At 51.3% G+C, this 21,520-nt stretch overlaps 1 protein-coding gene across 4 annotated transcripts; it reads left to right on the forward strand.

The window, feature by feature from the left end:
* Positions 1–70: 70 nt before the first annotated feature.
* Positions 71–20,591, forward strand: LOC101868066 (DEAF1 transcription factor). 4 transcript variants are annotated; one of them, XM_034061506.1, is made up of 13 exons: positions 71–320; positions 1,102–1,199; positions 1,582–1,711; positions 2,886–3,032; positions 3,827–3,966; positions 4,580–4,645; positions 5,521–5,647; positions 7,339–7,467; positions 8,629–8,757; positions 11,814–12,064; positions 18,413–18,478; positions 19,207–19,296; positions 20,013–20,591. In XM_034061506.1, exons 1-13 carry the CDS (start codon positions 71–73, stop codon positions 20,109–20,111), a joined length of 1,722 nt encoding a protein of 573 aa, XP_033917397.1. In that variant the 3' UTR covers positions 20,112–20,591. The 4 variants fall into 4 exon arrangements, 2 of the variants coding, with proteins under 2 accessions (XP_033917397.1, XP_033917399.1); XR_004549533.1 differs by having other exon boundaries at positions 18,413–19,296; positions 20,013–20,070; XM_034061508.1 differs by lacking the exon at positions 11,814–12,064.
* Positions 20,592–21,520: the final 929 nt, after the last annotated feature.

The raw sequence follows: 21,520 nt of genomic DNA on the forward strand, positions 1-21,520 counted from the left end.
CCACAGCACCCCCCGGGGGTCGCGGCGGTTGTGGGGCCCGTCCCCGGTCTGCCCCCTCCGCCTGCCTCGCATGGAGGAGGCCGATTCGGCGGCGAAGCAGTTGGGGTTAGCGGAGGCGGCGGCGGTGGCGGCGGCAGCCGCAGTACGGGCGGCTGCGGACGGCCCCGAGCAGCAGCAGCAGCCTCCGCAAGCGGCGGCCGCGCAGTCGGAGGCGGCCGCGCAGGTGACGGCGGTGACGGTGATGGCGGCGGATACCGAACACATCGACATGGGGGCCGAGCCGCTGCCCAGCGCCGACGAGGCCGCCGCCACCTTCGCAGGTCAGGGAGGGCGGAGCGCGCATGCGCAGCTCCCTCAGCTCCCCCCCCTCCCCCCTCCCGGTGTCCGCCCCTCAGAGTGAGGGGGGCTGAGGGGATCCGGTTGTGTCCCGGCTCCGGTTGTGTCCGAGCCTCGTACACTGCTCCGGAGCTCCCAGGAACACGCACACGAGCAGGGTACCGGGAGCCCCTGTCCCGTTAACTGAACACCCCGACACGGGCAGGGCTGCGGGGAGCTGCGGGACACCGGAGATGGCGGAGCCCCTCAGGCCTCAGCGCCGGCTCCCTGCGAGCTGAGCGGTTGTTGTCGCTCTCAGCCCTGTGGGGCACTGGTGAACTGGGTTTAGCCAGGCAGGTACAACACATGGAACAGGGGGTAAGCTTGGATGGGTTTTAACTGGGCCAGGAGCAGGTGATGGCACCTTAGGAACTGATACAGAGGGAGAGTCTGATCTCTTGATGTTTGCCAGACACCCCTCCTCTAATAGACAGCATCACAGTTTGGTTTGGGGCTTCAGGGTAGCTGCAATACTCATTTCCCCTTTAGTTCATCCCATGCTGATAACGGCTTTTATGGTCTCAAAGAGATTAAAGCACATTTAACCCAAAGCTTGATAAAACCCCAATGAAGGTGCTCATAACACCTGTGAGGGGCCATAAACCCCACGAGTGCTCTTGAACAGGAAGGAAGGAGGAAACGTGAAGCCCTTCCTTGATGGTTAGTGCATTACGAAGCCCTATGGACACAGCACAGTGTTAACCTCATGCCTGCTTTGCATTGCAGAAGTCACCACAGTGACCGTGGCCAGCGTTGGTGCCTCTGCAGACAACGTGTTCACCACGTCCGTGGCCAATGCAGCTTCCATTTCGGGACACGTGTTGGTGAGTCTGACCTTCTATGTGATGGTGTTAGCAATGCCCCCCTGCTCTCTTGGTGTGAATGAAGGTTTGGGCAGTGGGAAGGCCAAAGGTGTGTTTATATCACAGGATACAGGCTTGAAGCCCCAAAACCGTTAGATGGGGGATGTGGTTTTCTCCTTTATCACTTATAGAAGTGATTTTTACCTTTCTACCCTCATAGACTCATGCTGGAATGAACCTGGAACGTGTAACATTTGAATCTGGTTGGCTGAAACCTCCCAAACTAACCTAAGAACTGCCATAGCGATTGGTGGTTTAGGGTACCTTAGAGAGGATTGAAGGGTGTCTTAAACCACATTGGTCTTGTAACTCCATGGATTTCAAGCCTGTATTTCCTCCGCAGTCTGGGAGAACAGCCCTGCAGATTGGGGACAGCTTGAACCCTGAAAAAGCCACTCTCATCGTGGTGCACACGGATGGCAGCATTGTAGACACCACGGGGCTGAAGGGGCCCTCGGCACCTCTCACACCAGGTATAAGGCACTCTGGTTTTAACTGGGATTCGCCTGGAGGGGTCACTTTTCTCCACTTTCATTGTGTTTCTAGGAGTAAAAACCACTATGTGCATGATGTCATGTAAAGTGGCTTTAGAAGGATCATTTGTTCCCTCTTCATATGGTGCTGCTTGTATTTCCTGGGAGCACAAGAGTTATTCTATGGTTTGTTTTGTATTTCCATGTCAGAAATACATTTAAATTCTCTTATTTGCCTTGCCCCTTGCAAATAAGCTTCTGGGGAAGTCTCACCCTGCTGCTGAGCTGTCACAAACCTTTCTGCATCCATCCCAACCCAAAGGCAGATGGATCCTTAATATAGATAATGCGAGTTCTGCACTTGGATTTTAAAGTTCTAGTTCTGCACATGGGTTCCAATACAGTTTTATCTCTGGGCAGGCCACTTGCTGGTGGTTAAGCATCTGCCACAAGATGGCACAACAAACCTGCAGCCGTCTGCAACAAGCTGCAGCTCAGCCTCTAGGAAGGGGAAGAGGCATCCAGCTGCTTAGGCCTTCTGCAGGTTACAGTTTCAGCCTGTAACACACTGTTAGTGTTTCCTCAGAGGTAGTTTGCTTTCTGGTCAGTCATTTTGAGCTGGGCTGGGGCAGCCTGGGCAAGAGAAGGCTCCTGAAGGGGAGACCTGAGAGCAGCTCCAGTGCCTAAAGGGGCTGCAGGAAAGCTGGAGAGGGGCTTGGGACAAGTGATGTAGGGACAGGCCAAGGGGAATGGCTTGAACCTGCCCAAGAGAGGGGAGACTGAGCTGAGCTCTGAGGCAGAAGCTGTTCCCTGGGAGGGTGCTGAGGCGCTGGCACAGGGTGCCCAGAGAAGCTGTGGCTGCCCCATCCCTGGCAGTGCTCAAGGCCAGGTTGGACACAGGGGCTTGGAGCAGCTGCTCCATGGGAAGGGGTTGGGGTTGGAGCTGGAGGAGCTTTAAGGTCCCTTCCAACCCAAACCAGGCTGGGATTCTGTGATTTTGAGAACATTGAAGCTGATTTTTTTGTGGTGCACCATGTAACACGTGGCTGTGGAGAGCTGTTGATCACATCAGTTCATCGCTTGACACTTGCTGTGGCCAAGCTGTGCAGGTAACAGTACTTTCAGTGTGCTTTTCAGTTGCCATCATCTTTCTTTTCTCTTTCTTTTTCCAAAGGACCTCAATCTTCTCCTACCCCTCTAACATCTGTCCAAGAGAAAACTGGAACCAAGTACAACTGGGACCCGTCTGTGTACGAGAATGAGCTCCCGGTGAGGTGCCGGAACATCAGTGGCATCCTCTATAAGAACAGACTTGGCTCAGGTAACAGTGACCTTCTTGGGTGAGGAGGAAGCGTGACAGCTCCTCTTTGATGCTCTCTTCTTTTAATCAAGTTACTTTTCAGTGCTCTTCCTGAGGGAAGAAAAGGCAGTTTCCAATCCCTTGTTCTCTTCTGGTTTGCTCTGTCTTCAGAGGCTTTTGAACTTGTCTTTAATCTGTGAAGATCCCAGCTGCTGTGCAGTGAGTCTCCCCAGCAATAGCTTGACTCCTCACATGTTCTTTTTGTCTCAGTAGACCCATGTTTCTCTAAAGAATGACTGCTGGAAGGGAAAAGAGAGAGCTTGTCTCCTAGTGGGACTCCTTCACTGCCTTAGCCCCTCCTCTTCTCTTTTCTCTCTGTGGGAAAGCTGAAGCAACAGCAGCAGCATCAGTCAGCAAGCCTGACAGCACAGCACAGTGCTTCCATCATGGACAGAGTGGCCTTCACCACCAGAAGGATTAGGAATTGAAGTGCAAATTAAGGAGGAGCTTCATTTCCTGGTGGTTTTACAGGAAAGACTCATCCTTCCTGTGGATGAGGGATTTTTTCCAGCTCTTTGATGTGTTGGTGAGGCCTGGAGATGGAGCTCTCTAAACATGCACAGTCATTGCTGGAGCCAAGATAATCAATGGGCATGGTTAGCCTGGAGTGGTGAGAAGCAGCAGATGGGTGTATTTGGTGATAGTCACAGATGAGCTGCTATTTAGTCCTGCAAGTTCAGTATTTCCTTCTTTAGGAAAACAACAACATGATTCTTAACCTTTACTGACAATGTCTTTCCTCTGCTTTATTTCAGGAGGCCGTGGTAGGTGCATTAAACAAGGAGACAACTGGTACAGCCCTACCGAGTTTGAAGCTATGGCAGGACGAGCCAGCAGCAAAGACTGGAAGAGGAGCATCCGCTATGCTGGGAGGCCACTGCAGTGCCTTATCCACGTAAGTCTGCTTCCTCCCTCCTGCTGAAGAGGCAGGTGGAGCAGCCCAAGCTGTGTGTGCTGCTGCAGTTACATGTGATGGGGCCTTGGGGCAACCTTGGTTGAGAATCAGAGGTGTCAGAGGGGTTTTTCTGGGTGGGTTTTCAAGCAGCACAGAGCAAATCCTGTACTTGAAAAGGGATTACAGTCTGCAGGGTGAAGTCCAGCCTTGAGCTGTAGCACAGAAATTGAGTTGTAAGCTCTCACCCATAATACTGTAATTCAATAACCTGATCTGCTTAATTCTGTTTGCATGACAAACATCTTCGTTGCTTGCAGCATTGATTGGGTATTACTTTGGGTCATTTATTTCCTGCAGTGAGGAGCTTCATGGGGAAGTCAGCATTGCCATTAGGGTGGCAGTCGATTTGTGCTTGGGCAGAAGCTTTCTCACGTCTCAGATTGGCACATTTGTGCCTTTTGATTTGGTTGTTCTCCCTTCACTGTGCTCCTCTGTGCTGGTTATGGATTAGGGAATGAGTTGTCTCTCTGGGAGCTGTCTGCATGTTTCTGGCAGGTTACAGCTATGCTTATGGGTTTGGTGACTCTAACACTGAGCCATTTTCTCCTTCCAGGATGGGATTTTAAATCCTCATGCTGCCTCTTGTACTTGTGCTGCTTGCTGCGACGACATGACTCTGGTGAGCTGTAGGCTTTACATCCATGAGTTTAAAACCAGTTCATCCTCCAGCTGCCACAGCTGTTTGTGAGCAGGTCACGATGTCCTAAAAGCATTCACAAGTCCTGTGTTTGGCTGTGCTGCATCCGTGCTTCCCAAAGAAAGGAGATAAGGAATAGGTAGTACTATTGCACCACAGCCTTGCTACGACTGGATAGTAGTTACTGCTTTTCTCTTCTTCTTTTTTTCTCTTTTCTAAGTAATAATGTATTTATGTGAAAAGCCTTCGGGGCTGTTAAGACCATTTGTGATGTTCCACAATTCTTTGAGGTGGAAAAGGTGTTTTTACAAGGATGCAGTGTAAATCCTCTGTGTTGGGTTGATGTTTTCATATTAAACTACTTGTTTGGATTTTTGTTTCTTTGTTTCAAACATGAGGTTAAAGTCCTGAAAGCTGCAGTCCTCAGGGGGACCTGAAGTAGTGGTTTGCATTTCTGTTCTGCCATGAACTGCGTGATTTGCTTGTTTCCTAGGCTTGAAGCTAACAGCTTCCTGCATCTTCCTCACTCTAGTTCTCTTGTCTTCCACCAGTGGTTGATTATCTGCCAGTTCTACTCTTTAAATAATAGAAGAAAGAGGCTGAATATGGGCCCCTCCAGCTGGAGGGAGCTGAGTGGGACTTCTTTTTCCCCACAAAGTTCTTTTGCTTTGGAGATCTATGAGTTTTTTGATCACTTGTTGCAAGCTGCACATCTTCCATGGGGATATGTGCTGTGTGAGCACAGCTGCATCTGGGAAGATGAAAGTGAAGCCAAAGTCTCCAAAGAGCTGCCTCAGCTAATGCCTTTTCCTTTTCCTTTCTCTTTTCTTTTCCTTCCTTTGGTTTGTTTTGCCCAGAGTGGTCCTGTTCGACTCTTTGTGCCATATAAAAGGAGGAAAAAAGAGAATGAAATGCCTACAGCTCCAGCAAAGAAGGATTGCTCCAAAAACATCACCCTGCTCCCTGCCACAGCTGCTACTACATGTAGGTTCTTTTCTCCTGGTAAAAACTGTTTCCCCTTTTGATGGGTTCAGACTGAAACAGGGGAAGTTCAGGCTGGAGATAAGGCAGAAGCTGTTCCCTGTGAGGGTGCTGAGGCGCTGGCACAGGGTGCCCAGAGAAGCTGTGGCTGCCCCATCCCTGGCAGTGCTCAAGGCCAGGTTGGACACAGGGGCTTGGAGCAGCTGCTCCAGTGGAAGGGGTTGGGGTTGGAGCTGGAGGAGCTTTAAGGTCCTTTCTAGCCCTAACTATTCTGTAATTCTCTATTTATATATATATATATTTATATATAGACATTTTATGTCTATATATAGACATTTTATGTCTATCAGTGCCCCCTTGGAACTGGCCAACTGGGAGAAATGCCTTTTGTTTTGCCACTTCCTTTTCTGTGGTAGTTTTATTGACTGAGTGTCTGGCTGATTTCACTGCAGAAACTAGCACAGTGTTGCCACATCTCAACTGCAAGTGGAGTAGAGAAGCCTGGACATTTACTGCTGTGCCAGGAATCCCTTCTCCATCCCCTGAGATTGGGGTTTGGCTTTGAGAAGCTGGTGGGGGGGCTGTGGAGTAAGATTTGTGCTCTTCCTTGAACTAGAAAAGTAGGCTCTAAGCAGCTGGAATGAAATCCAGAGCCTGAAAGTCATTAATGAAGGAGGCAGAAGGTGATGCTTTTATCTGCACATTCCTCTCCAACGTGCAGGACACACTTTGTTACTCACTGAGTTTGATCAAACCATCTGTGTGAGGACACAGATTCATTTGCAAGCTCATCCAGCTCACACGTTGCCAGTCTCATCCCTGTGTCCTCCTGCTCTCCTCACACTAGAGGCATCTGGGTGATAAAACTGCAAAGTAGGGGGAGGGGGAAGCAGCAGAAATGCCAAAAAACCCAGCCAACAGTAAGGTTAAATTAGCAGCAATGGTGGGAAGAGACTTACACAGGGATTCTGTCGAGTTGGTTTTGGTTTTATCCCCCCAAATAGGGTCTTTTTTGTTGTAATCACCCCCAAATCTGTGGTGGTTTGTTAATGTGAGGTGCTGTGAGGTTGCACATTTGCTCATGCTGCCATTGAGAGAGGGCAGTTCAATAGTAGCCACGTATTTAATATCACATATTCCATATTTTATATCTGATAGCTCATAGTTCATGAATCTGTAGGCTTAATGCCTTGAAACTAATCATTATTGGCAGATAATAATGCTCTGCTCTGGCTGAGCAGTGTGCCACAGAATCAGTGCCACAGATCAGCCCCTTCCTGTTAATGGTGCCAGATTAGTTACTCCTGTGTAAAAAGGGCTTTAAACTTTTTGGAGCCTTTTGGGAATGTTCATCCAAAAGGATTTTGTGACTTGTTCCTTGCATTGCCCAAGCATAAGACATTACTCTGTGTAGACAGCCCACTAGAATTGCCCAGCTAAGCAAACTGTTGTAGAACTGGTTGTAATCCACAGGTTTTTGTGTTGATTTAAATAGTAAGAACCACTCTTGCTAAAGTTGTAATAAATCACAATCAACCAGAAACTGTTTCTGGTGTGATCCCAGCTTGGGTTCTCAGAGGCCATTGGCTGTGAATTCTCTGGTTCTGGATGATCCAGGACAGGGATGTGAGCACTTAAAGCCCCGAGGCCCCTGTGCTGATTGTGAATCATGAAAGTGCTTCTGCTGTTTCCAGTCACGGTGACTCCCTCTGGACAGATCACGACCTCAGGAGCTCTGACCTTCGATCGCACATCAACAGTGGAGGCCACAGCCATTATCTCGGAGAGCACATCCCAGGGGGATGTTTTCACTGGAGCCACTGGTAAGAGTTGGGGTGTACGTATGTCTGCTAACATCTGTGATGAGGAGGAAACAGGCTGGAGCAGCTCTGCTCTGGAGCCAGGCTGAGAGAGCTGGGCTGGGGCAGCCTGGACAAGAGAAGGCTCCTGAAGGGGAGACCTGAGAGCAGCTCCAGTGCCTAAAGGGGCTGCAGGAAAGCTGGAGAGGGACTTGGGACAAGGGATGTAGGGACAGGCCAAGGGGAATGGCTTGAACCTGCCCAAGAGAGGGGAGACTGAGCTGAGCTCTGAGGCAGAAGCTGTTCCCTGGGAGGGTGCTGAGGCGCTGGCACAGGGTGCCCAGAGAAGCTGTGGCTGCCCCATCCCTGGCAGTGCTCAAGGCCAGGTTGGACACGGGCTTGGAGCAGCTGCTCCATGGGAAGGGGTTGGGGTTGGAGCTGGAGGAGCTTTAAGGTCCCTTCAACCCAAAGCTTTCTATGATTCTATGAATAAAGGATCAGATGCCCACTGCTATGGCAAGAAGCAGTTTGAATGCTGCATTAAGAAGTTATTTCTCAGTAGTTTACAGAGAGATTATTCATAACTCACTGTCCTTCCTTCAGAATGATCTGGGCAGCTTGAAATCTTCTCAGTTGCACAGAAGTCAGAAGTTTGCCCAGGTGCTGCAGCTGCTACTGCTCATCTCTGCTGAGCTCTAGGTGTTTATGGCATCTCTGTGATCCTTTCACTCCTCCTTTGTCCTAAAATACTACCCTAAGAAAGAGGTAACTAGCTGAGTGCTTGAAACAAGTGGAAGAGTCTGGGTAAATGCTGGCAAATGCCACAATAAATCAAACCAAATAGAGACACATGACATATTTCAGGTCTTTCAGTCTGACTCATAGATGGGGTTGTGAGCTCTGCTGAGGGAACTGTCCTGTTCCCAGAGCTGTGTTTTGGAGCCCTGTGGTTACTGTAACTACCTGGGGGTGAAGGAGGGAAGCAGCAGTAACCTTTGCCTGTAGAAGTGGAAGCAGAGATGAAGTCGGTACAAGGTTGTTCATGCTCCTGTTTCTCATTTGCAACCATTGGAATTAGCACAGAGTGTAGGAACTTTCATACCTTGTAAAGAAAGAAGGGTGGCAGAAGCATGAGGAGAGCCTGTTGGCTGTGGTTCAGGGGTTCACCGTGTTGTTGTTCCACAGTTCAGGATGCCAACGGCCAGCAGCCATGCAGGGTCAGTCACCCAGAGCCTCACTACCCCAGTTACCAGGACAACTGCCAGATCTCACCTTTTCCTGAAGCTGCGTTGCCAACGTCTCATCCCAAGATTGGTATGTGTTATGTCCCTGTGTGAGACAGCACTGCTTGAGCTTGCTCTCTAATCTGCTCTCTCAGCTAAGGTAAAGATTGAGGGGGAAGAATAAACTTTGCTCAGGAGGTTATTAAGATCTGGACAAGCAGATTTTCTGCTCTGTGCAAAGCTTTTGGTGCTGTTACTGAGAGCTTTGAGGTGTGGTTTCCACCCGAGGAGGCTGTTGGGATCCTGCTTCCCACATCCTTGCCATCCCCTTTGGTTTCTAAGCCTTTGGCTCCACAGCTGCTGTCACACTTGGGCACTGTGGCTAAGCATGTCCTTATGGTTTGACCAGAGATCATCCCCTCTAAAATCACATCACAGCAGCTTTTGCAACTGTTCTAACATCCCTCTGTGAATCCACTGCAGATGCTGGAGGTGCCTTTGGACAGGTTTGGTTGCTGTTCTCCCACCCAGGGTCAGTTCCCCATCCCTTAATGGTTGAATAATGCACATCACGCCTATAGGTTTTGATGGATGGGTTAAACTGATTATCAAATATCTCTTCAAATGTAATTACATTCCCTAAGCCATGACCTCCCATGGGTAGACCTGCTAAATTCAGTGAAGCACGATGCTGTCTGAGTGTTGATGTACTGAAACAGACAGTGCTGGAGAAACTGGAATTGCCAGCTTGGGCTGTTCTTGTTTCCATCAAGCCTGGCCAGCAGATCCAGCAGGGAACACTGCTGGTGATGTGATTTACAGGCCTTTTACTTCTCTAGTTTCTGTGATTCTGTGAGGTTACTCTGATACTTCTGATCTTGCTGACACAGAGGAGTGTAAGAGGCTGGGTTTGATCCCTCTTACTGCTCTCTGAGACATCAAGAAGTGAGCACATTGACGTGTTGTATTCTGTTGTGCAGTCTGAAGCCTTTCTGGTTCAAAGCCTGTGTTCTCCCCTCTGCATGACCTTTTATTTCCTTACTCGGAGCAGCACAGCCCATTCCTGCTCTGTCTGGAATGGAATCTCATTGTTGGCTTTAAGTCTTAGTCAGATCTTGATTGTTATTAATTAAACATTGATGTTTTCCACCAGTGAACACTTTCTCTTGCCTGATACCCCCTGCCAGAATGAGGGATTGGAAGGAATTCCTGTTAGATAAGTTATCAAATGCCCTGCTGGGATAAATATTGTACTGGAAGTGCAGCAGTGGGAAAGGCTCCTCTGCAAACACCTATTGATGATAAAGGGCCAGCTTATCTCTTCCTCATATCTAAGTGCAAATAGTTCTGTGCCATTCATGTGCAACCTGATTGAAATTAGTGTTTTAATTAAGGGCTTCAGCATCAGATATCCCTTTACCTGTGTGGTGGCCTTGCAGTGCTGTCACACGTCTAACACGTGGTGGCCTGCAGCTCTATGGGGTCTGAGGTTTGTCCTCTCCTCCAAAGCTGTGCTGGATCCTTGTTGTTGCATACATGGAGAACCACCAGGTGTGACATGGACAGGATTAAAGTGTTTAATGCACTTAAAGTAGTTACTGTCTTGGGAGATATCCATCCTGCAGGAAGTCTTGTGGGTCTGCAGCTGCTTCTCCTCACTGCAGGTGTAACTGGTGCAGCAGGGGGGTCTGCTTGTCTCTTGCTGCTCAGGGCAGTATTGATGGTTGGGTTTTAAGTACCATGTGAAGGGTACTCCAGAAGGTTTTCCCTGACTGCGAGGTCTCCTGTTGTATGTTTGTAACTGGGCTCTGCAGTTGCTCTCCTGTGGCCCTGTCCTTCAGTGAGAGAGGTTTGGGGCTTGTTTCTGCCCTTCTCTTTGGAGCTGCCAGAGACAGAGCAGTGGGATTGGAAAGCCTGTCTCTGTAGTGACACCCAGGGCTGTGGTGGGAGATTGCTGACAAAGTTAGACCCCTTGCTTCTAAGAAACAACTCTGAGGAACTCAGATGGTAGATGGGAATGTGTTGGACTTATTTTCATGGCAGATGGCTAGAGTTAGAGTTAAGTTGTGGAAAAGTCAGGTCAGTAAAGCCAGGTAACATCTGATCCTGGAAGTGCTGCCTGAGGTGAGCTCACACTGTGTACTGGTGGGTTCCTGGGTCTAGATTTCATTCCCTCATACCATGGTCTCCCAGTGCAGACGTGGTGGTGGGAGCACGAGCTGTTTTAGGGGCACAATAACTGTTGGTTCCTTGCAGCATTTGCAGCTGTAAGGCTAAGGCAGTGTTGGTGTTCTAGGACTTTGGGATAGGGAGAACCCCAGGGCCCAAATAACTGAGGGGGTTGGAGATGAAGTTCAAGGGAAGTGTGACTTGATTACCAGGATGGGAGTTCAGCTTCCTTCTGGTGGCTTCCTACACAGAGCAGTTACTGCTGAGGTTGTGGTTAGGGTGACAAGTAAAAGCTACAGCACCTCAGGAGCTGGTGGGGTTTTTGGTCTTCCTTTAATGTCCCTTGGAGTGTGTTTAGGAGCATCCCTGGGCTTCTGTGCTTTTGGATTTCATTTCCTACCTCTAGCACTCTACTTCCTACAAGAGTGAAGGGTTGTAGGAGGCATTCTGGAGGAGAAGGGTGTAGGCAAGTCATTTCCTTCTTGCAAACTGCCACAAGCAGAGTAAATCCATGTCAGGACATGGTAGTGTCTGAAGGTAAAACTTCCACCTGGGCTGTGCTTGTTCACTCTCACCTTTGGGACTGGGCAAGGAGAGGTCTCAGAGCTGCAGTGAGCATTGCTGGTCAGATACCCAGGGTATCTGAAACAGACACATACAACTGTGAGTACCTTTTACTAAATGTGGTGTGCTACATGTATTTTTACAGCCATAGTTTGTGTTATGGGTAGGATCCAGGATGAAGAGGTCCAAAGACATGAAATTTTAAAGGGCTTCATAGCAGATGGCTTGGAAAATGCAGGTTTGTAATACATGGAATTTTGTGTGTTGGTTTCATTCCAGTCTTGCATCAGGGTTATGGTTAAGATCAGCATTCAGGAGGTGCAGGGGAGTCACAGCCAAACACAACCAGGAACTCCCCACTTTACAGAACGAAACACCCAATTCCCTGTATCCTCTTTTTCTCCCTTTCCTCAGTGCTAACCTCGCTCCCTGCCCTGGCAGTGCCCCCCAGCACTCCCACCAAAGCCATATCCCCCTCGGTGGTGAACGGCCTGGAGGTGACGGAGCAGCGGAGCTGGCTCTACCTGGAGGAGATGGTCAATTCCCTGCTGCACACAGCCCAGCAGCTGAAGACGCTGATCGAGCAGGCCAAGCAGGCCAGCTCCTCCTTCCGGGAAGCTGCAGTCACACAGGCCAAAATCCAAGCTGATGTGGACAGGAAGGAGGTAACCACACTGGGGTTTGAGGTGGCTCAGCCAAGGGCATCGTTTGGGCTGAGGGATGGAGGGTGGCACCTCATTGAGTTTCACTGCCTGTAGCCATAGTGGCAACCCTTAGGAATTGATCCTTGATGGCTTATCAAGAGAAATCCCCCAGTTATTTGTATTGTGGGGAAAGGAGCTGTGGGTAGCAAGCTGCACAAAGTGCTGGGTGTCACAAGGCCTGAGCTGTCCCATCAGCTATCCATAAACTCATGGGATGTGGGCACTGGATCCTGGTGTAGGAAAGCTGGTGAGTGTTCCGCTGTGGTGGCTGCTTGCTTTGTGGCAGGTGAGCAGGGCTGTCAGAGAGGCTTTGGTGGCCCCAGGAGGCAGAGGGATAACAAGAACAAGCTGTAGAGTTTATGAAGCAGGTGAGCAGTGACATTGAGAGGTGTCTTGCTGAGCGTTGTGCAGGCAGAGGTGATGTCCCATGGAAGACTGGAAGACTGGCTGGTGTTACAGGAGCATTGGCTTGTGCTCGGTGGCTCTCCTCTGTAAGGGATTATCTGCAATGAATTCCCTGTTCTTCTGCTTCTCTTCAGTTGATGCATGGTAGGGACCCTCATTCTTCTCACCACCGGCTCATGAACTCTGAATCTGGCTCCATATTCCCCTTCTCCCACAGGTCCACAGCTGCTGGTGTGGACTTGAGGGAGGGAAGTGGGAACAACATCCTGGGAATGTGGTGTCATTGTCAGTAGCTGGTGAGCCCCTTTCCTGTGCACCACTGCACTACCTGCCATTGCCATCAGCGTTCTTGCTAACACCCCTTTCCATTGACTTCATAGGCAGGAGTGTGCAGCAAGAGCCCTGTGTGGGGAGGCTGAGAACCCCTGTGACAGTTCTTGCAGTGTCTTTTATGTTCTTTGCCATGCTGGCTCTGCTAAACTCTCCTGTCCACTGCATCCTTGATGTGCAGGTGTGTGATACCTTGAGCTCCTTCCCTGCCTGCTGCCTGGGCAGGATGGGTGTCTCCATCTGCTGCTGGAGAGCCCTGCAGAGTGGGATGCTGGAAAATTGGAAGCTTGGACATGTTTAGAGATGGACATAGGATGTGGTTTATCTTCTGCTCTTGTTCCAGTTTATTTGTGTCTTCCCTTGTGTTCATCCCTGCAGTGGGTTCTGGAAGAGGTGTTTAGAGTCCATCCCCCAGCCTCTGATCCACATCCAGTTCATTTCAGTGGACTTCCAGATCCTTCCTGCCCCAGGACTGGGAGTTAAAATCACTGCCATGTGTGGGTTAAAGTGCTGACTTCACCAGGCAGGGATGAGCACCTGTTTGGTGCCAGAGGAAGCCCCTTTCCCTGTGTGTGTTTTGATACAAGCACTCACTCATGGTGGCATTATTTTCATATCCAGTAACAATTCTCAAGCCTGGGGTTGTGTGTGGGATTCTGGAACCCTCTGGGCCCTATCACAAGCACCTATTGCTGAATTCCTCCTGATGAATTCCATATTTGGGAAGAGCTCTGGGTTTGTGGGTACAGGAAGGGATTGCAATAAACATAGAATCATAGAATCATAGAATAGGGTTGGAAAGGACCTTAAGAACATCCAGTTACAACCCCCCTGCCATGGGCAGGGACACCTCACACTAAACCATGGCACCCAAGGCTTCATCCAACCTGGCCTTGAACACTGCCAGGGATGGAGCATCCACAACCTCCCTGGGCAACCCATTCCAGTGCCTCAGCACCCTCACAGCAAAGAATTTCTTCCTTAGATCCAATCTAAACCTCTGCTGTTTCAGTTTGAACCCATTACCCCTTGTCCTATCACTACAGTCCCTAATGATGAGTCCCTCACCAGCATCCCCAAGGAATTGGCTCTCTGCTTCTGTGGTGGTCAGAGGTGCTTTTCCAGTCTCATTCTGATTTATAACTCAAGGCTCTTTCCCAGGTATGTGTGTGGTCAAAGTGATTCTTCTGGCAGTGAGGGTGTTTGAGAGGGAGGAGGGGTCCTCCTGCCTGGGTTGTTGCTGGCTTTTGCCAGAGCAGCTTCACACAGAGGAGGAAACAGGTGAGCCCAAGTGTGATGGGGAAGGGCTGAGGGAGCTGCGGGTTCAGATGGAGAAGAGAAGGCTCAGGGGGGACCTGATGGCTCCATAGGAGTGACTGAGAGGAGGATGGAGCCAGGAGGGGCTGGGCTCTGCTCCCAAGGAACAAGGGATGGGACAAGAGGAAACAGCCTCAAGCTGCACCAGGGCAGGTTCAGATGGAGCTGAGGAACAATTCCTGCCCCACAGGGTGCTCAGCATTGGAACAGGCTGCCCAGGGCAGGGCTGCAGGCACCGGCCCTGCAAGGGGTCACCCCCCTCAGTGCCATGGGTTAGGGGTGGCCTGGGCAGGGCTGGGAATGGTTGGACTGGATGAGCTTGAAGGGCTTTTCCAGCCTGGTTGGCTCTGGGATTCCATGATTCATTACCACTTTGTATTTGTTCTGCTGACAGAACTGCCAAGGGTTAATGCATGGTGGGAACCTGCTCCCCAGCGTGGGTGCCCCTGCAGCCCTTGAGTTCCATCCAGCAGCATGTTCTGGTGTGTAGCACTGAGAGGTTGTGCCAATGGATCAAAGCTGGGGAGCTCTGTCCAACAGATTAAATTGTAATAGAGCTGCTATTGTAACAGCTCTTCCTGGAAGAGTGACTTAATACATAGCAGGATTAAAGGAATCTGTTAGGAGCAGGCTGCTTCCCAGCTGGATGCACAGACGTCACTGCCATGGCCAGAACTAATGTGTGCCTTTGGTTTTCACAGTGCTGCAGAGCTACTCTGTGGTTCAGCATCTCAGCTCTTGAGGATGCAGAGCTCAAGTGCTTTTGATCTTCATGCTGCACTTAGGATTTCACTTGCTACATTGAGCAGCTCCCCTTCCTGCCACAGCTCCTCTCTGATGCTGGCATTGCCACCTTCAAGATGATATCAACAAGGGGAAGAATGTAATCCTGAGCTTCCTTTGAACAGTCCTGTCATTAGTGAGTGGGACCAGAACACAGCAGTCATGTCCTTTCTTTAACTGCACCGATAAGGATGGGAGTGGGGATGACAGAGGGATATGGGCAGCTACAAGATGTATCTGGAGCAGCTCTGCTCTGGAGCCAGGCTGGGAGAGCTGGGCTGGGGCAGCCTGGACAAGAGAAGGCTCCTGAAGGGGAGATCTGAGAGCAGCTCCAGTGCCTAAAGGGGCTGCAGGAAAGCTGGAGAGGGGCTTGGGACAAGGGATGTAGGGACAGGCCAAGGGGAATGGCTTGAACCTGCCCAAGAGAGGGGAGACTGAGCTGAGCTCTGAGGCAGAAGCTGTTCCCTGGGAGGGTGCTGAGGCGCTGGCACAGGGTGCCCAGAGAAGCTGTGGCTGCCCCATCCCTGTCAGTGCTCAAGGTCAGGTTGGACACAGGGGCTTGGAGCAGCTGCTCCAGTGGAAGGGGTTGGGGTTGGAGCTGGAGGAGCTTTGAGCTCCCTTCAACCCCAACCCCTCTGTGACTGTGATTCTATGGCACAAGAGGTTTTCATTAGGACAGTGTAGCTGTCATTAGCCCTGTAATGCCCCATGTCAGGGTCTGGTGATGTCCTGTTCTGAAGGACCCCTGGGTCACATTCCCAGTGCTGGAGCTATCAGCTTCACTGGCAGTTTTTCTGGCACATAATCTGGAATTCCTCACTTGTTCTGCATCCATCTCTGTCCTCTCCCATCCTGTGAGTTCACTCCAGGATGGGGCTTGGCTGGTGACTTTCAAGGTGAGTTTCTTCACTTGGAAGATCTCTTCCAAAGTTTGGTTCCATCTGTGCCAGAGGGGATTCCGATGCTCCTGGGTGGGTCCGTGGCCTCTCTGGGCCTCAGAGCCTCCCCTTGGACACAAGAGCAACGCTTCCTGCCTGCCAGGAGTGCAGGCTCTGGGTATAAGGCTGTGGGAGGAAGCGTTAAGCTCAGCCCAGGGAGTCAGGGCTGTCTGCAGGCCCAGCACTTGTGAAGATCCTCCCTTTGGATGGAGTTGGTGCAGAGTGTAAGGAGGTGATTAAATGTGTCCTGATGGGAGTGCTGCCTGCAGGGCTGCTGCTGGGAGCCCCCACAGAGCTCCTTCCAGACATGAAGATGATGATGATGGTGGTGGTGGTGGCCACAAGCCTGGTGCTTTCCATGTGGGAATAGGCACCTGCACAGCGGGGCTCAGCCTGAGCAGGGCCTTGTGTGGGCAGACACCAGATGTAAGTTACAATAAGGTTACTTCCAAGTAGGAGCAATGACATTGGGAAGGAAAAGCAAACCAAGAGCCCTGTTGGTGTGGGTTGAGGAAATACAGCTCCTCCATCACAGCATCGTCAGGCGGCTGCTGCCCATTGTCAGGTGTGACTGTGTCTGATCCTGGGGTTACTTCCTGAGCATTGGATGTGCTGCCTTTGGGAAGAGAGTGACTGGGGCAGGAAAGGCTCCAGGTCTCCTGCAGGAGAGAGGAGCTGGCCCACAAGGGGTGGGTTAAAGGCAGAGCTTTACACTGAGCTCTGTGGGTCCGTTTGTTGGAGTGTGCATTAAGGCACTGTTTCTATCAGAGCACATGGACTCCCCAGTTCAGTGCAGGAGGCACTGCTGGGAGGTGATGGAGCCGTTCAGGAAATGGGATCATGGGGTTTTCTGTCTCCATTGGAAAGAATTGGTGCTGGGATGTGTTTTAATTGAAGCAGCTCCTGTGTGGTGCAGTGATGCCTTCGGAGCTCAGCCCCTCTGGAAACAGCCTGGGAGCTTAAAGCAGCCTTAGATTAAACCAATTTGGGGTTAGGGAGTAGGAAGTTAACCTAAGGAGGGTTGACCAGTAGGTAACACAGCTCTGGTGAGCAAATGAACACTGGTGTGTGCAGAGGAGCAGGGAACTGGTTGGGAATTGGAGGTCACTGGTTTACTGGAGCTGTTTGATGGGAGATCTGGATGTGTCTGGTTTGATCCTCTCTCTTATCACACCTTCTCCATCTCCATAGTTTCTTCATGGCCTGAATTCCTCACTTAAACAGCAGGGGTTTAGACTGGATCTAAGGAAGAAATTCTTTCCTGTGAGGGTGCTGAAGCACTGGAATGGGTTGCCCAGGGAGGTTGTGAATGCTCCATCCCTGGCAGTGTTCAAGGCCAGGTTGGATGAAGCCTTGGGTGCCATGGTTTAGTGTGAGGTGTCCCTGCCCATGGCAGGGGTTGGAACTGGATGATCTTGAGGTCCTTTCCAACCCTAACTGTTCTATCATTCTATGATGAGAGCAGGACTGAGCACATCCCTCCTGGCACTGCCCTGCCCAGGCTGGTGCAGAGGGACCAGCTCCGGCCCTGGATGCCCCAGCACCCTGGGGCTGTGTGTGCAGAGGTGTCAGCTGGGGAAGCACCACTTCAGCAGCTGCATTCCCATCCCTTCACTTGCACTGAGTCCTGGTTTCCTGTCACCACCACCTCCATCCGCCTGGGATGTTCTAATTTGACTTGTGTCCTGGGGATGCAAAGGTTGTGATGCCACAGGAGGATAACTGCTGGGATGTGGGCTCACAGAGACACCTGTGAACTAAGCCCTTAATCTCCTTATGTGTGGGTCGCAGTCGCTTTGCCTGAAGGTGGGGTTCAGCTTTGTATGTGCTTTGCAACTGTTCCCAGTAAGTGTAAATCGGGGTCAGCAGATAATCCAGTCGGGATCAGGTTTGGGTTCCTCTGGTTCAGGGCTCCTGTCTCAGCTGTGCTGAGCATGGCAGGGCAATGGGCTCCTCTTGAGCTGTTTGAAGCTGCTGCACACCCCAAGTGTCACCCCCAGGGCACTGCTTGATTCCAAACCTGTTGGAAAGCCCTTTTCTGCTTCTGTTAGAAGGAGCAGTAATGGTTGTGGCTGGTGCTGTTCCTGAAGCCTTGGAGGGTTTGTGTGGTTTTCTTCCCCTGACCCATTCTCTGGCCTGTGCCATCCCTGCAGACTCCTCTGTCTGCAGCCTTGACCCAGACTTTGGCTCATGGAGATGGCTCCTGGCCCTCCTACACTGGCATTTTCCTCCTGTTCCCTGTGCTAACTCCTTAGGTTGTGGTTGGTGCTGTTCTCTCGTGGTAATGAAGCCATGAAGGAGGCCTGGTTGGGTGCAGTGAGAGCAGGACTGAATGAGGGCTGTCCTGAATGGCACTGTCACCTCAGGCTGTTTGCCACAGGCTGCTTGGTCTGTCTCCACAAGGTCACAGTCCCCCTCTGTTAGAAGGGGGATGAGGTTCCCCTCCATCCTCTTGCAGCTGCAGTTTGGGGTGCCATAGAAGCAAGCTCAGTGTCAGGACCCTTCACTCCATGCCCTGGTGGCTTTTCCCTTGCAGCAGTACCAGAACCAGTTATTTCAACAACCAGAAGATGTGGATGGGAAGACAGAAATCATCATCAAGGTGAGCTGGGGGTGTCCTGTGTCTTTGCTCTTTGGCTTGGCCCTTTCTGCTGGCCTGAATCCCGGTGTACACCGGGAGCACCAGCACAGCTCCATGGCACCATTAACTGTAGGTACATCAGGGAGGTGCTGTCAGGGCTTGGTTGTGCTCAGAGAGAAGGAGCTGCTGGAACTAAAGACACCAAAGGCTTTAGCAGCCTGTCAGCGGCTCCCAGCACAGCTCCAACGTGCTAATGATGTGTCAGGATTTAATGAGCTGGAAGCAGAGTCCTCTCTGAAGTGCTGTTTCCTGGGGTAGTTCAATGGTGTTTCCAGCCAACAGTCAGGTTATGTTAATTGCTGTCACTGAGACAGATGAAAGCAATAGACACAAACAGCCTTTAGAAACCAGGTGGGAGTTTTAGTCCATGTATCTTGTCTGGCCTCACTTCAAGTCCCTGCTCCTGTTACAGCTTTCTTAGTTTTACTCCATCTCCTGTTTCCCTGTTGGGACACAGTTTATGGGGCCTGGTGCAGGGACACAGATCCCTTCCTCCTCCCTAGAAAGGATTAAACTGAAGGGCCCCATCCTTCCTCCTGCTCCCGTTGTCCTACCTCAGACCCTCTCGCAGGCATACGCAGGTTTATAAACCAACCCTGTCAAAGCTCACGTTTGAGCTGAGCTCAGAGCTTTGGGGACCCCTCTGGTGTTGTCCTCTCTGACATGGTCACTTTGCTGCCTGTTCACAGCAATCCTGTGTCAACTGCGGCCGGGAGGCGACCAACGAGTGCACAGGATGCCACAAAGTCAACTACTGCTCCACGTACTGCCAGAGGAAGGTGAGGGACTGGGGGGGAGCTGCCCCCCAGTTGTTGCAGTGTGTGTGACACTGGGGACAGGCTGTGCCACATGGGCTGACAAAGCACAGGCACCAGCTGCACGGGCCCAGAGCAGAGGGTAAGGGAGGCCTCAGCACTTGCATGCACCTTCTTGGTGGTGTCTGAAAGCTTTGGTCTAACTCTGATCTAAAAACCAGCTTCTCCCTTGCCAGGGAACGTCTGCCCAAGCCACTGCTGGTGCTCAGTGCTGCAAGAGGGTGGGAGGGTTGGAGGTGCTCCTCGAGGCTCCCCCAGGTTTGTGAGCAAGCAGAGGGGGTTCTCCTGCTTCAGCCTAAAAGCTTAAGTCAGCTCTGGAAGTTGTTCCATTCCTCTCCATTGCAGGTGCTGGACTAAGACCAGTGTGTGGTGCTGTCCCACAGGGCACCGGCTGGTCCAGGAGAGGGTTTAAGTCTGGTTCTGACTCTGTTCTAGTGGATTCTCCTCGAGCTGACAGGGATGCCCTAGATGAGTGTTTGGGTTGAGAAGCCAACATTCCACCTCCCATACTGACCCAGCACACGGCCCCTTTCCTGCCCATTGTTAGTCCTGTCGGGCTGAGCACTGGAGCCTTGCAGTGCTGGAGAAAGAGCTGCTCCAATGGAGCTCAGGGGGGTCCCAGCATAGTTTTGTCCTTCCCAAGGATCCGTTCTCAGCCCTTCCCATGTCTCCCTGTGCAGGACTGGAAGGACCATCAGCACATCTGTGGGCAGGCAGCTGCAGTGCAGGCTGAGGATGTGCACGTCACAGACAGCGTGATGGAGAAAGTCAGTGTCTGAGCAAAGCTACCTCCGTGTGGCCACTGGATCAGCCACCCACCGACTGGGTCCTCCACCACCTGCACCCTGTGCATGGACAGATCCGGCTTGGAAAGCCTTTTGGATGCAGGGACCTCGTTGGCCTCATCCTGAGCCTCTTCTGGGACTCTGAGTGGAACAGGAACTGTGAAATCCTCCAGTGCTGGAGCTTTGGCTTCACCGAGGGAGCCTCCACCACAGGACAGCAGTGAGCTGAGCCTGCAGCAGGCTCAATGGGACCCACTGCTGTCCCCTCCTGCCTCTGCTCTGAACAGTGACCTCTGGTTTAGTTGACTGCCTTGAAGAGCTCGGTACAAGTTCTGAGCCTGCAGCAGAAAGCCTGACTTCTGGTTGGGTGTTTCCCTGTGTTCCCTCTGTGCTGGGCAAACATGGAACATGTTGGGGCTTCTACACTGGAGCTCCAGTGCAAAAGGACTCGTTAAATAAAACGAGGTGAAAGCAGCCACGTGCCAGTGGTTCTGTGTCAGTTCCCATAGGTGAAGGCAGAGAGTGGCAGCAGCAGTGATGGGTGCATGTCCTTTGCTCAGCTGCAGACACATCCTCATCAGATCTAACCCTCTGTGCAGTAGCAGGGGGTTGTCCTGCCCTGGTCCTGTCAGGGCTGATTCCAGCTGTGGTGAGCACTGGGAAGTGATTTGCTTTGTTACCTGCAATAAGGTCAGTTCATTATTAATGTGCTGCTTTAGTAGTTCAGGCAAACCAGGCACCATCACACTGCTGGGGGTGTGGGGTTTAGCCTCATGGCTGTCAGGCATCACTTCTGTTGGTTACTCACTCCTGTTTGGTACTGGTGGCTGAGGACAGTGTTCAGCTCACAGTCCAGGAGGGGTCCCCCTGAATCGGAGTGGCCCAATCCAGCATCACAAATCCTATCTGGAGCCACAGGAAAGTTAATAACAGAGAAAGAGGAGATAGAAAACACCACTCTTAGGGCAGCAGCTTCTGATGAGTCTGCTCCTTCCTGTGTGGGTCTTACAGGTGTCATTACATGATGCTCCCTGTGTTCCAGGGGATGGAGGCTGGTTTGTCACTCCCTGTGTTCCATAGGATGGAGGCTGGTTTGTCACTCCCTGTGTTCCAGAGGATGGAAGCTGGTTTGTCACTCCCTGTGTTCCAGAGGATGGAGGCTGGTTTGTCATTCCCTGTGTTCCATAGGATGGAGGCTGGTTTGTCACTCCCTGTGTTCCAGAGGATGGAGGCAGGTTTGTCATTCCCTGTGTTCCAGAGGATGGAGGCTGGTTTGTCACTCCCTGTGTTCCAGAGGATGGAGGCTGGTTTGTCATTCCCTGTGTTCCAGAGGATGGAGGCTGGTTTGTCACTCCCTGTGTTCCAGAGGATGGAGGCTGGTTTGTCATTCCCTGTGTTCCATA

The sequence above is a fragment of the Melopsittacus undulatus genome, chromosome 4, assembly GCF_012275295.1.
Source record: "Melopsittacus undulatus isolate bMelUnd1 chromosome 4, bMelUnd1.mat.Z, whole genome shotgun sequence".
Taxonomy (NCBI): domain Eukaryota; kingdom Metazoa; phylum Chordata; class Aves; order Psittaciformes; family Psittaculidae; genus Melopsittacus; species Melopsittacus undulatus.

Bases quoted from the DNA above. Each gene is read 5' to 3' on its own strand.
- LOC101868066 (XM_034061506.1), top strand. From the start codon at position 71: ATGGAGGAGGCCGATTCGGCGGCGAAGCAGTTGGGGTTAGCGGAGGCG. The intron at 1,712-2,885 runs GTATAAGGCACT...CTTTTTCCAAAG, and splicing joins CTCGGCACCTCTCACACCAG to GACCTCAATCTTCTCCTACC. The intron at 19,297-20,012 runs GTGAGGGACTGG...CTCCCTGTGCAG, and splicing joins CCACGTACTGCCAGAGGAAG to GACTGGAAGGACCATCAGCA.